The 14,389-nt window shown below is 40.2% G+C and overlaps 1 protein-coding gene across 1 annotated transcript in view; it reads left to right on the top strand.

The window, feature by feature from the left end:
• Positions 1-518: 518 nt before the first annotated feature.
• LOC117292927 (FAD-dependent oxidoreductase domain-containing protein 2-like) overlaps positions 519-14,389 on the top strand; it is a 43,670-nt gene continuing 29,799 nt past the window's right edge. Inside the window, exons 1-3 of the mRNA XM_033775102.1 lie at positions 519-695; positions 9,303-9,712; positions 10,973-11,149. Coding sequence (XP_033630993.1) covers positions 9,372-9,712; positions 10,973-11,149 — 518 coding nt within the window. The 5' untranslated portion in view covers positions 519-695; positions 9,303-9,371. The remainder of the gene's footprint in view (positions 696-9,302; positions 9,713-10,972; positions 11,150-14,389) is intronic.

Here is a 14,389-nt window from a genome sequence, read left to right as displayed (position 1 = left end):
AGTGTCCACTACCTTTAAGAAACACTTTTCGTTGAATATGCAATCAAGTTTACAGTTAGCAATACTGACACATAACGTGTATCTTTACCCAAGTCCCCCAAAAAATTTAAATGCGATTTTTTTTTCACTTAAACATGTTGTTATCGCAATTCAATTTAAAACAAGACTCACCATGCAGTAAATCTAATAGAAAATAGATTCATGAAATCTGTGTTTACGATGCTACATGTTATGTATTCTCAATTCAGCTTCTACTAAGCAAAGAAATCAAGTTGGATTAAGCCAGTCTTGTTCAAAGCCCCATTATAAGCCTCATTGGTTGAACTGAAGTTGCAAAACATATGCAAATGAGATATTCACTTCAGAGCCAAGCACACTCAAGCAACTACCAACTAAGCACCGCCCACTATCCTCTTCATCCAATCAGGGCCTGTCCAGGTCACTGTCATAATCCCATCAACCAATCACAGCAGCACACAGATTTGCATATAAGCTGCTGAACACCACACTCCAGTCAGTGTACATTGCATCATTACAACTTGTTCACAGGAGACACTTGTCACATTTGTAGTTTTACATCGATGAGGTCTGTACTGCAAACACGCTGATAAATCATTGTTGAACATCAGCATCTTGTGAGCAAAAGCGCACACTGTATTTTTACCAGGAAGAATCATTTCAGTGCTTGGAAGGTGGTGAGTTTTTCACAAAACTAGCTTTAGATTTTGTTTTAAAGACAGTGGACACTATTGGTAATTGTCAAAGACCAGTCTTCTCACTTGGTGTATCTCAACATATACATTACATAAAAAAACAAACCTGTCAAAATTTGAGCTCAATCGGTCGTCGAAGTTGCGAGAAAATAATGAAAGAAAAAACACCCTTGTCACACGAAATTGTGTGCGTTTAGATGGTTGATTTCGAGACCTCAAATTCTAAATCTGAGGTCTCGAAATCAAATTCGTGGAAAATTACTTCTTTCTGGAAAACTATGGCACTTAAGAGGGAGCCGTTTCTCACAATGTTTTATACTATCAACCTCTCCCCATTACTTGTTACAAAGTCAGGTTTTATGCTAATAATTATTTTGAGTAATTACCAATAGTGTCCACTGCCTTCAAGGTTACAACAAATTTTGATTTTCAATTGGGGGAAGTGACAGCTTGTATGGTGTAAACAGTTCCTTGCCATTTACTATGAATTTCATAGTTCCACTGGACACTATTGGTAGTTACTCAAAATAATTATTAGCATTAAACCTTATTTGGTAACGAGTAATGGAGACCTGTTTATGGTATAAAAGATTACGAGATACGACTCCCTCTGAAGTGAGGTAGTTTTCAAAATATTTGAATTTAATTTTGAGACATCAGAATTAGATTTTGAGGTCTCGAAATCAAGCATCTGAATGCACACAACTTCGTGTGACAAGGGTGTTTTTCATTTCATGAATACCGTGCTTGTCGATGACCGATTGAGCACAAATTTTCACAGGTTTGTTATTTTTTGCATAAAAGTGAGAAGACCAAGTGAGAAGACTGGTCTTTGACAGTTACCAATAGTGCCCAGTGTCTTTAACAACATAAAGCAACTATTCAAGAGGACAGTATGTATTTTGTTTCTTTATTCATGAGAAATTGCCTGGCATCACAGGGCTGGACAACCACTTGAAGTTGAGGGCTAGAATGTATGTCAACTAATTTGGGCGGGCAACCACAACTGCCCTCTAGGGGCATGTTGCCACCTACTTTTGGGGCTGAAACAGGGTTACCCCCTTCACAGTCGGTAGGGATGTATGGCATGGGTATCATCCACTAGGAGCCACCTACTCCTAGGGCTGAAACAGGGTTACCCCCTTCACAGTCCCTAAGGATGTAGGCATGGCTGTCATCCACTAGGAGCCACCTACTCCTAGGGCTGAAACAGACTTACCCCCTTCACAGTCCATAAGGATGTATGGCATGGGTATCATCCACTAGGAGCCACCTACTCCTAGGGCTGAAACAGGGTTACCCCCTTCACAGTCCCTAAGGATGTAGGCATGGGTACCATCCACTAGGAGCCACCTACTCCTAGGGCTGAAACAGACTTACCCCCTTCACAGTCGGTAGGGATGTATGGCATGGGTATCATCCACTAGGAGCCACCTACTCCTAGGGCTGAAACAGGGTTACCCCCTTCACAGTCCCTAAGGATGTAGGCATGGGTATCATCCACTAGGAGCCACCTACTCCTAGGGCTGAAACAGGGTTACCCCCTTCACAGTCCCTAAGGATGTAGGCATGGGCATCATCCACTAGGAGCCACCTACTCCTAGGGCTGAAACAGGGTCACCCCCTTCACAGTCCCTAAGGATGTAGGCATGGGCATCATCCACTAGAAGCCACCTACTCCTAGGGCTGAAACAGACTTACCCCCTTCACAGTCGGTAGGGATGTATGGCATGGGTATCATCCACTAGGGGCCTAGAGCTGGTCAGTTTGGCTTATTGCTGCAGGCTTTGCTCGGTCGTGGTTTTCCCTCATGGTTTTTGATTTTTGATTTCATTCCCATTGTTGTTGTTTTTTTCTTGTCATTCTCTGAGCGCTTTGCAACCTGAGGAAAAGACGCTGTATGTAAACGGTGTTATTGTCGAATGCTCTGCATTCCCATCATTTTACAAAGCTATTATGTTATTTCACAGGACTCGGGAAAGTACTGAGTAACAGTGCTAACACACATCGGTGTATGGGGAAAAAATAAAATTAATATTCTTTATCCCTGATGCAAATTTAACATCTCTTAAAGCTATTATAGGTTTAAGCCCCTTGCTCAAGGGCACAAGTACCATCACCTTTTTAAACCCACACTCTGCTGCTAACAACACCAAAGCTGGGGTGAGGTGAACCACTCGGCCACAAAAAGCCTTTGTTGGGTCAAGGGTCATATATGGGGTCAGAGTGTAGTGATGACCCAAAGAACAACATTTTATCTGAAACTTACTTGTTATAAAAATGGTAATGGTAGTAAATATCCTGTGAAATTATGTCATCTGATATGCCTCCCTTTTAGAAATAAAATAACAATTTGATTCAGATTTCCGAGGTCTCCCTTGGTGAATACTGCGGCCAGTGGCCAATTTCATAGAGCTGCTTTTAAAGCAACAAATTTGCTCAAGCACTAAAATAGCTCGCTTATTTTACACATACATAAATTTCATGACATACATTGCTTGTGACTGGTATTTAGCTGTTGTTTATTTAGCATAACATGGAGTCTTGGCTGGTAATCTGATTTTACTGAGCATAATTTTTTTTAAACTTGAAAACGGGTAATGGGGAGAGGTTGATAATATAAACCATTGTGAGAAAGGCGTAAATTTCCACGAATTTGATTTCGAGACCTCAGTATTAGATTTGGAGGTCTCGAAATCAAGCATCTGAAAGCACACAACTTCGTGTGACAAGGGTGTTTTTTCTTTCATAGTTATCTCGCATCTTTGACGACCAGTTGGGCACAAATTTTCACAGGTTTGTTATTTTATGTATGTTGAGATACACCAAGTGAGAGGACTGGTCTTTGGCAATTACCAATAGTGTCCACTGCCTTTAAAGAGCACTGTTTTGTTTCCCTGAAAAGCTACCGCAGGACTGATACTTCACAGAAGCAACAAAGGCGATTGCCTCCATGCCCCTTGGTCATTGCCTTGGTTCCCTTGAAATGCTTACACAGCCCTTAACTAAGAAGAAAATGCCTTAGTGCCCTTGCCTTTTCAAAAACCGAGCTTACTGGCCTGCTACAGCAATGTATGTGATAACACAAGTCTCAAAAAACTGTTTGCGCTTGAAAGAGTGAATATATTCCCATCTTCCAGTTTTCAATAAAACACACCATTCAAGCATTGAGCCTGTGATTATTGCATCAAATTTGGCCTTCATATTGTAGTCAAGGCAACACAATCTGTTGTATGGATTGTCATGGATTTTGTGTATTTTATCCAGCCTCTTTACCATGGTCAGAGCGCCTGCTCGATACCTCTCATCACTTACAAGTAATACTTGATATCTCCCCTCACTTAACCCTGGTAGGGATTTGCTGAAAAGCAACACTGACTATTGAGCGCTTGATGACTAGTGATACTTTGGAGAGCTTGTATGACACTTACATACGTAGTACACGCGTGTCAAAATGCAAGTATTTTAACACGAATTAAAAATTTAAAAAATGACTCAATGCTTGTACAGAGTCACCCCTGAAGCTGCATACAGTCAGAGTTTTTGCCTTTAGGGGCTAACATTGGATCATTTTGTGCAATTTTTTCTTCAATGGGTTCTATTTTGGTTTATTTTATTTCATTGTTTAACCTCTTGATGTTGTGTAAGTATTTTTGCCATGAAAGATGCGGTACCCGCTGCTAAAATATAGGATTCAAACTGCCTGTAGCTACCGGGCAATCTCAGTGGTCTAGTTGGTAGGACACTGCTCTAGAATTGCTAAGGTCTTGGGTTTGAATCCCACTTGAGTAATATGCCTGTAATGCTTTTCACAGAGCTTGGTATTTTTTTTTAGTATACAGTGCTAACATACATCGGTGTATTTGGGTAAAAAACAACAATTATTATTTTTGCCGTGCTGTATTTTTATTCATTAAACTTGAATCAATGAATCAGACATGTCACAAGAACGGAGAAGAATGAAAGGGGAACCAGTGTCTCTATGACTTGACCTCTTTTGCTTCATGTAACCTCCATAATTGGGTGGATTGGCCACAGACCTAATTAAAATGTGCCATATGCCGGCACGTTTTAATTAAAAGCAATACCGGTGCTTACGTGTGAGCAGCGCATGCTGGGAACAAATGGGGCGGAGAGACCAGTCACCCCTGGGAATGAGGTTGGTTCTCATCAACCTTGTCTGATTGCTGCAATCGAAATAAGCGGTGGTGATTTGTCCCAAGATCATCAAATGCTGTTTTCTATGTATGTATCTAGCCTACTTCTTGGAAGTGTCAAGGCCGAGCGATTAAGAGAACTGAAGTCAAACTCTGGTGTTCCTGATCAGCAGAGTGTGGGTTCGAATCCCCAGCCCCCACTGGTGTGCTTAAGCAAGACACTTAGCCATTGCTTTGTCCTTCGGATGGGACGTAAAGCCGTTGGTCCCATGTGTTGTGTAACGCATGTAAAAGAACCAAGTGCACCTATCGAAAAAGAGAAGGCGTTCGCCCTGGTGTTCCTGGCTGTGGCTGCTGTATGCGCCGTAGCACCTTTTCACCAATAGGAATAGCGAAACTGCCTGAGGTATTTATGAATATGGGTTTTTTGTTTACCTTGAATTTAAAATATATATTTTGACTCAAGACTCCAGCCTTTATCGACGATGTGACCTATGTTTACATTCAAACGGCCCTCTGTTGACAAAACACTGCATACGTCATGTTTCGCCGGGCAAAAAGAAGCGTAGTCATGGTAAGATTGCATACACTTTCTAGCTGGCTGCCAAAACACAAAGGTTTTGCCCGGCGGTATGCGCGCGAATACTCAAGACTCCACATATTGAGCACCAAATGAACAGACACTTGACTGCCAAAAAGCACAACTCATTTGCCCAGAACTCCAATATCGCAATACTCGGTCAAGACTGACCAACTGTCACATTTTAATTTAGGAAAAACCAAAAAGACAATGATTAAAAAAGTCTCTTCCTTATTGGCCGACAAGACGGCGAGTAGTGAATAAGAGGAAAACCTTTGAGATTTATGGAGTGACAGCTCGATTGGCCGGTTGATTAGAAGATGAATCAGAGTTTGTTCTGGGATTGTGTCATGAAACAAGAGGTGTTGAAACAAAGTGTGTTTGTTTTGTTTTGTCTAACTCATGTTTTGAAAATGTTTCATAAGTCGGGGTTCGACAAGTCCCAAGATCTATCGGGCAAATATTTTGAACAATTCTGACAAGATGGCGAGAAGTGAATAAGAGGAAAACCACCTTTGAGATTTATGGAGTGACAGCTCGATTGGGCAGTTGATTAGAAGGTGAATCAGAGTTTGTTCTGGGATTGTGTCATGAAATAAGAGTTGTTGAAATAAAGTTTGTTTATTTTGTTTTTTCTAACTCATGTTTTGAACAAATTTCATGGTTTGAGATTCGACAAGTCCCAAGATCTATCAGGCAAATATTTTGAACAATTCTGACAAGACTGCGAGTGAATAAGAGGAAAACCTTTGAGATTTATGGAGTGACAGTTCCATTGTGCAGTTGATTAGAAGATTAAAGGCAGTGGACACTATTGGTAATTGTCAAAATCCAGTCTTCTTGCTTGGTGTATCTCAACATGTACATAAAATAACAAACCTGTGAAAATTTTAGCTCAATTGGTCGTCGGAGTTGCGAGATAAATATTAAAGAAAAAAAACACCCTTGTCTCACGAAGTTGTGTACTTTCAGATGCTTGATTTCGAGACCTCAAATTCTAAACTTGAGGTCTCGAAATCAAATTCGTGGAAAATTACTTCTTTCTCAAAACCTACATCACTTCAGAGGGAGCCGTTTCTCACAAGGTTTTATACTATCAACCTCTGCCTAATACTAGTTACCAAGTAAGGTTTTATGCTAATAATTATTTTGAGTAATTACCAATAGTGTCCAGTGCCTTTAATCAGAACTTGTTCGAGGATTGTGTCATGAAGTAAGAGGTGTTGAAATAAAGTTTGTTTGTTTTGGTTTTTCTTACTCTTGTTTTGAACATCTTTCGTGGTTTGGGATTGGACAAGTGCCTAGGTCTATCAGGCAAATATTTTGGCAAATTGTAAACAGTCCGTGAAGACGGAGAGATTAACAATCAGATCGTGTTGACTGTAGAAGAGGTCTGTCCTCACTGAGAATGACGTAGTGTACATGCAGGTTGTTGGAAAAGAAACATTGGAAGTGCACTGAATATTTTAAAACGTTTGTGAACATTTTACCAACCGCTTTTCTGTTTTCATTATGTGTGGTGTGGGAGGGGCTGGTCTTGGACGAAAAATTGCTCAGTTTGTCCAAACTTTACACTCCCAAAACCTGTTTTTGATTGAATTGAATGACTTTGTTTTGTAAACAAGGGCAGGTACTTTATTGACCGTGTCATTTCAGTCTGGAATCTTCTTAGGCATTTTATCTTTTTTTTTTTTCTGATCGGATGTTTGATTTTGAGACCTCAAAATTTAATTCTGACGTCTCGAAATCAGTTTTGTGGAAAATTACTTTTTTTCTCGAAAACTACTTTACTTCAGAGGGAGCCGTCTCTCACAATGTTTTATACTATCAACATCTCTCCATTACCAAGTAAGTTTTTATGCTAACAATTATTTTGGGTAATTACCAATAGTGTCCACTGCCTTTAAACACTGCGGTGCTTTTGTTTAATTTCAAGTGCAATCAGGAAAGTGTGCTTTTCAAATTTAATACATGAAGAAGGTCACTTGCATTTATCTTCACAAGTAATAAATTCAACAGCAAAGCTTGATAGTTATTAAGTTACATACAAAACAAAACAAAACAAACAAACAAACATTATCATTTCGCGCACAAATGTCCGCTTAATGCTTTTGACATTTCTACATGATGCCCTACAAAAGCGTCTTCAGAAATGATTAACCAAACGATGTGGTCGGCACTGAAGTACACACATCACACATTCTCTGAAGTTATCACACTGGGGCCGGTCTGTAGTGCCTGCAGAAACGCTGTCACCAAATGGAGTTGTAGAACGAAGCAATATACCGACAAGGTTATTCGGTTGATTGTTTTGACTTGACGCATTAGGCCCTTAGACTAGGTAGACAGGGGAGGGGGGGGGGGGGGGGTTGTATAAAGGTTGAAGCTTTTAAGATATCAATAGTAATAAATCCTTCTCATCTTTCATCATTAACTTTTGGCACTAGATGATGCTGTAATGTTAACACGTTTGTATATTGTGTACGAACGTGTACACAACATTTCAGCTTGTTTATACCAAATTGTATGTTCTAAAAGGGTAGGAGTTGAATTTGAAGCCTTTTTAATGGTACTTTTGAGAATGAGTTATGTTCACTAAAAGTACATACTAAAACTTGATAGGTTTTTAAAGTGCTTGATGCAAAATTTGTTTATATTTTTTTTATAATAATGTCAATTGTATGTGTACAATACCATTATATATTGACCCTCTGAAGAACTTAGGAGCTACATGTAAAAGCGGCTTTTAAGAAAATGTCCCTAGGGGCCAGCTGCAAACAACCCTGGAGATAATATCTTGCTCTGAGTTGACAATGATGCAAAGTTTGTATCTAATAATGTCAATTGTATGTTTACAATTCCATCACTTTTGTACCCTCAGGAGAATGTGGAACTGCAAGCGGCTTATTTAAAAAATGTCCCTAGTGGCCAGTCGCAAATTAGTCTGAGATTGTGCCCCATGTATGCAGTTGTTCACTGTGCTTCAACCCAGAAGCAAATGTTTTGTTATGAATTGACAATTTCCAATGTTAACATGGCCGACTTTAGGCTGTGTGTCGTCAAATGGGCACAGTGCTGACAACAGAATTTGGTGACAGCAAGACTGTCCTGTTGAATTTGTACAAAGTGGCAATCAGGTTGACTCGATCAGTGGTTTCTTTCCCTGCTTGTCATCTTATCTTAAACTGATATTTCTTCATCGCACATGTAGTCATGAAGATATCTGTGTAACTACACTTAAGCCTACATGGCCCAATTTCATAGAGCTGCTAAGCAAAAAAATTTGCTAAGCATGAAATTTCTTCCCCGATATAAACAGGATTACCAGCCAAATTTCCATTTGTTGCATAGTGCTTGTTACTGGGGTTCAGCTTTTGTTTGCTTTTCCTGAAAATCACACGGAAATTAGGTTGGTAAACCTGTTTTTATCAAGGAAGAAATTTTATGCTAAGCAAATTTTTTTGCTTAGCAGCTCTATGAAATTGGGCCCAGGTCACAGTGCTTGTCACATTTGAGAGTCCCTTGGTCTCATGACCAAGAAGATACCATTATGGACAGCAATGTAAATTTAAGCTTGCATGTATATCAATAAAAAGCTTGAGTTTAGCACAAAAGCCTCGACTATCTTCAACACAGGAAACTGCTCCTTTAAAGATGAAAGATAGGCCTTGCTGACATTAGAAACGTGCCGGATATCATCTGTTGTCATTGTCGTATATTTCGTGCGATAGGAAGAGTTCATCCAACTTGTTATTATCTATCCAGATTATAAGTCATGAGTGCTGAACAAAGATCGTCATAAATCCTTAATTAATTTCTGTTTTGTGTGGGTGTTTTTTTCTCTCTCCATAGACCAACAAGCTATGCACAGTGCCTTCTTAAAATACTTCCTACCAAGACCAACACACCATTGACGTCACCATGACGACTGCATTCTCCCTGCTTCTTTTGGTGCTCTTTCTCATCCAGCTCAGCTCCAACCTCGGAGCGGGATGGCGAGAGAAGGATAGAAGGGCTTGGCAGTACTGCATCGTTGGGGCAGGCCCAGCCGGCCTGCAGATGGGGTTCTATCTAGACCGGGCCGAGAGGGACTACGTGATCTTAGAGAAGGCGAACGTCAGTGGCGTCTTCTTTAAGGAGTACCCACGACATCGTAAACTGATCAGTATCAATAAGAGGCACACGGGGAAGACCAACAAGGAGTTCAACTTGAGACATGATTGGAACTCCCTGATCAGTGACGATGAGACCTTACAAATGAAGTGAGTCTTATTTGACTATTATAGTCCCAGACCAGGGCCCAACTTCATAGAGCTGCTAAGCACAAAAATTTGCTTAATAGCATGAAATTTTTGCCCTGATAAAAACAGGATTACCAACCAAATTTCCACATGATTTTTCAGGATATGAAAACAACAGCTGAATACCAGTAAATACCTAAGCAAATGTTTGTGCTTAGCAGCTCTTTGAAATTGGGCCCTGTGTTGTAGCTAAGCTAATTTTAGTGGTGGTCTGCTCTTAATCCAATTCAGTCCACTAAGGGCGAGCAGTTCAACAAAATTATTCAGGCTTAGACATGTAAGATATGGGGCTATCATTGCTGAAGTGCAATCTGGAGGAAGTCTGTGCTGGGCGGCATAGTGTATTTTGTTCAGAGTGCAGGGCGGAACTTGCTAGTTCTGGGATGGCCCACCTGGCGCTGCCCACCATGGCTTAAACACTGTCTCTGACGTTCTGAGCTTGGGTTCATGTAGGGTTCTCATGTTGAAACTCATGTTCAAGCTACTTATGTAGCTTGAAACTCAAGCTACATGGGTTCAAAGCCTACGTGTACATAGACTCAAATACCTACCAATGCCATCTTCTATTCAGATCCCATTCACTATTTGATCTTTTTTTTTTCTCTGATGTCTACATCCCTCTCAATGGCTGTTTGTGAAAGCACTTCGTGGGCCTAGGCCTAGGATTATGCCCCATCAGTTATTTAGAAAACATGTGCAGTCCGTACAGGGGCCCAGACAGGCGGATGGAGCCCAAGCCCAGAGCCCAAGATCAGGCCGTGGTTTTTTGCAAACAACCTGTGTTCAATGCAAACAGGATCTAACAGACCTGAGTTCAATGCCATCAGCACAGAGTAAAATAAACACTCGCCCGGCTTTACCCTTGTTCTGTTTCATGCACCGGGGGAACTATCGTTCCTCTAAAGCAGAGAATGTGAAACAGAGAAGGTTTCTGTAATACCTGTTGCCAAAACATAGGATTCAAACTGCCTCTAGCTACCGGGCAATCTCGGTAGTCTAGTTGGTAAGACACTGCTCTAGAATTGCAAGGGTCGTAGGTTCAAATCCCACCCGAGTAATATGCCTGTGATATTTTTTTCACAGGACTCAGGGGAAGTACTGAGTTTACAGTGCTAACACACATCGGTGTATGTGTTAAAAACCAAATTTATTAGAGAAGGTTTCGATGGTGTCATGACAGACTTAGAAATTACTTTGTTTGTTTTTGTGTCTCTTCCCCAGACATTACTCCAAGGAATTCTTTCCCCCAGCCGACACCTACGTGCAATACCTAAACGACTATGCAAGAAAACTTAAACTCAACATTCGCTACGACACAAACGTCCAGAACATAAGCCGACCGACCGATGGGGAATCGTTCTCATTTGTTGACCAGCATGGCTATGACTACACATGCAGGTAATCTTTAATGTTTTTGACTCATCTGGGGTTGTGGAGGGTTTTCTTTTCTCACCGCATCTTTGTTCGTTTGTTTTTTTTTCTCTGATTTTTTGTATCCCCTGCAAGGTTTTTCAGACGGGGTTTAGAAGTCGTACACAATGTTTGTCTAAGTATGATGACAATTTGGGTGCCCAATCTGGCAGAGTTTGGGAAACCTGCCAATAACCTATTGCAGTAGTCCAGATGAGAAGCATGGAAAGCATGTGGGGGTGTCGTGGCCGAGCGGATAAGAGCACCGAACTCAAGCTCCAGTGTTTCTGTTCAGCAGAGTGTAGGTTTGAGCCCCAGTCGTGCCACTTGTGTCCCTGAGCAAGACACTTTACTATAGTTACTTCTCTCCAACCAAGGGCACAGATGGTTCTTGTGATTGATTTAGCTTAGTGCGCTACATATTTGGCGGCACAGGCTGTATACTCCCCATTGAGCTGAGATTGTTTGAGGAATGAAATGGCCCAATGATGAGGGTAATAATGTTGGAAGCGCTTTGAGACATGGTGTATAAAGCGCTAGATACAAACCGAATATTATGTACAATGTGCACAGTGGCTGTCTTATCTAGATACTTTCTAATCTTTCCGATTTGAAGAGATTTCTACATCTCCGAAACTCTTACAAATCAACGGAAGAATATTAGTCAATAAAAGTAGGCCCCCCAAGATAGAGTATTAAAGGCAGTGGACACTAGTGGTAATTACTCAAAATAATTGTTAGCCTAAAACCTTTCTTGGTGATGAGTATTGAGGAGAGGTTGGTGGTATAAAACATTGTGAGAAACGGCTCCCTCTGAAGTGCCATAGTTTTCGAGAAAGAAGAAATTTTCCACGAATTTGATTTGGAGACCTCGAAATCAACCATCTAAACGCACATAACTTTGTGTGACAAGGGTGTTTTTTTCTTTCATTATTATCTCGCAAGTTCGATGACCGATTAAGCTCAAATTTTCACAGGTTTGTTATTTTATGTGTATATTGAGATACAGCAAGTGAGAAGACTTGTCTTTGCCAATTACCAATAGTGTCCACTGCCTTTAAAAAGACGTAAAGCACCCATTTGTCTGGTGTATATTGTGTTGGTAAATTTCTCTTCATTTCCCTGAGATAACACGAAGCAACTTTCAATTAATATGCTCATGACGTGCTAGTGCACTCCCTAGTGGTAATTGGGAAAACATACCTGTGGTTACCATGGTACCGGTGCCTTTCCCTCCTCATACAACATGCGTTTCTGTGAAAACGGCATCATATGTTAAGAGTTTCTTTATAATGTGTATAATAATAGTATTGGCTTCTTATATACATGTAGCGCATATCCGTCACTCAGTGACGCTCAAGTCGCTTTAACATACAATACAAATTTTCTTTCTTCTTCACATTCACATTCACAAAATGTAAAAGCACAAGAAAATCCACTAATGATAAGAGTTAGTTAATTAAAAGAACTCTTTAGGCAGATAATATAACATCTCTTATGTTGTTGCGTCACCTGCTGCCAAAACATAGGATTCTAGCTACCGGACACTCTCGGTATTTTAGTAGGTAAGACACTGCTCTAGAATTGAAAGGGTCGTGGGTTCGAATCCCACCCGTGTAACATGCCTGTGATATTTTTTCACAGGACTCGGGGAAAGTACTGAGTATACAGTGCTAACACACATCCATCGGTGTATGGGTAAACAACCAAAATTAATAGACAATATAGTGCTTACGATTTTGTAAGCAGAGCTTACGATTTTAGAAGCAGAGCTTACAAATTTTGCCCAGACCAACGTTATGCCATGCTTGAATTTGCGGCTGTGGCTACAGCCTAGGATGCCTATTCTGTAGCAGCAGCCCTTAGCAACAGCTACAGCCACAGCCTCAGCTGCCAATCGGGACTTGTTCAATCTTATAAATAGACAGAGACTGACCATAATGTGACTCTCTCTCTCAGTCGAGCGTGCAGCGTATCTCTTTACATCCCAAATGTTTTTAATATATCTTTGGGGTCCTTTTTTTTCTGACCGAATTCAGAAACTCTTTAAAGGAACATTACAAATCCTACTTATTACAGAATTGGTTTTTGCTAACAAAACAGTTGCTGGCAGTGTAAGCTCTTTATGTAATCCACCATTACATAAACTGACAAACCTGTAGAAGTTTGAGATCGATCGGCCATCTGGGTCACGAGAGAATAGTGAAAAGCCGATTACAAACTTTGCATTGCATCGATGCCAAAATAAAAAATGAATAAAACGCTCACTGAGTGATAAACTCCAAAGGCGAAGTTAGATTATTTATTTCTCATCAAATATGACATTTCAAGGGATGTTTTCTATTATCATCATCATTAGACCGTGTAAGTTTTATGTAAATCTGTGATCTTCATGATTTTTGTTTCTTACCAATTCCGTAACGTTCGTTTAAGCTTGTTTTCAAAATGCCCTTTTTCCCCCCATGTATGATGTTCTTGATGTTAGGTCAGAGTATCTCTTAAGTGATGTTTGAAGCTTTACATGCACATGTACATGGTGTTCATATTGAGAGTTAACTATAACTTGTTTGTAGTTAACGGCACTGGACACTATTGTTAATTACTCAAAATGATTGTTAGCACAAAAACTTTCTTGGTAACAAGCAATGGAGAGCTGTTGATAGTATAAAACATTGTGAGAAGTGGCTCCCTCATAAGTAACGCAGTTTTTGAGAAAGAAGTAATTTTCCACGTTGAAAGAAGTCATTTTCTAGTTGTTAGTTATTACTTGTCAATGCAGGCATGAGTCACATCCCTAACGGCGTCAACCACGGCACTATCTCACCCGCACTGTCTGTAAGAAATGTCCGGAGAATCTTTGTCAATCTAAAATCTGTACCAATCTTTTCTTTAGGGATATTTTTTCACTTGATCTGATCAATTTTTCAAATGGGTTCCATACCTATAGAACGCACAACATACACATGTTTTTGTAGTCTATACAAGAACTTGACGTAAAACAAAATTTTGCAGTCATTTACAATTTTAATCAGCACATCTTTGTCGCTGTAGATTTGAGTGGATGATCTGTGTTGTCAGCCATGAATGGATGTATGGGTTAAAAATAATAATACTGTGTTTCCTCAAAGTGACGTGGCACGATATGCCACTTCGGTCTTTAACTGTACTAAATTTCCAATGAATGCGGTTTGACTTTTTTGTTTAAAACTGTTTCAGTTTGGTCTGGGG

This window comes from Asterias rubens, chromosome 7 (assembly GCF_902459465.1).
Source record: "Asterias rubens chromosome 7, eAstRub1.3, whole genome shotgun sequence".
NCBI lineage: Eukaryota > Metazoa > Echinodermata > Asteroidea > Forcipulatida > Asteriidae > Asterias > Asterias rubens.
The sequence above is the reverse complement of the archived record's forward strand: the minus strand, read 5'-3'. Positions and strand labels throughout refer to the sequence as shown.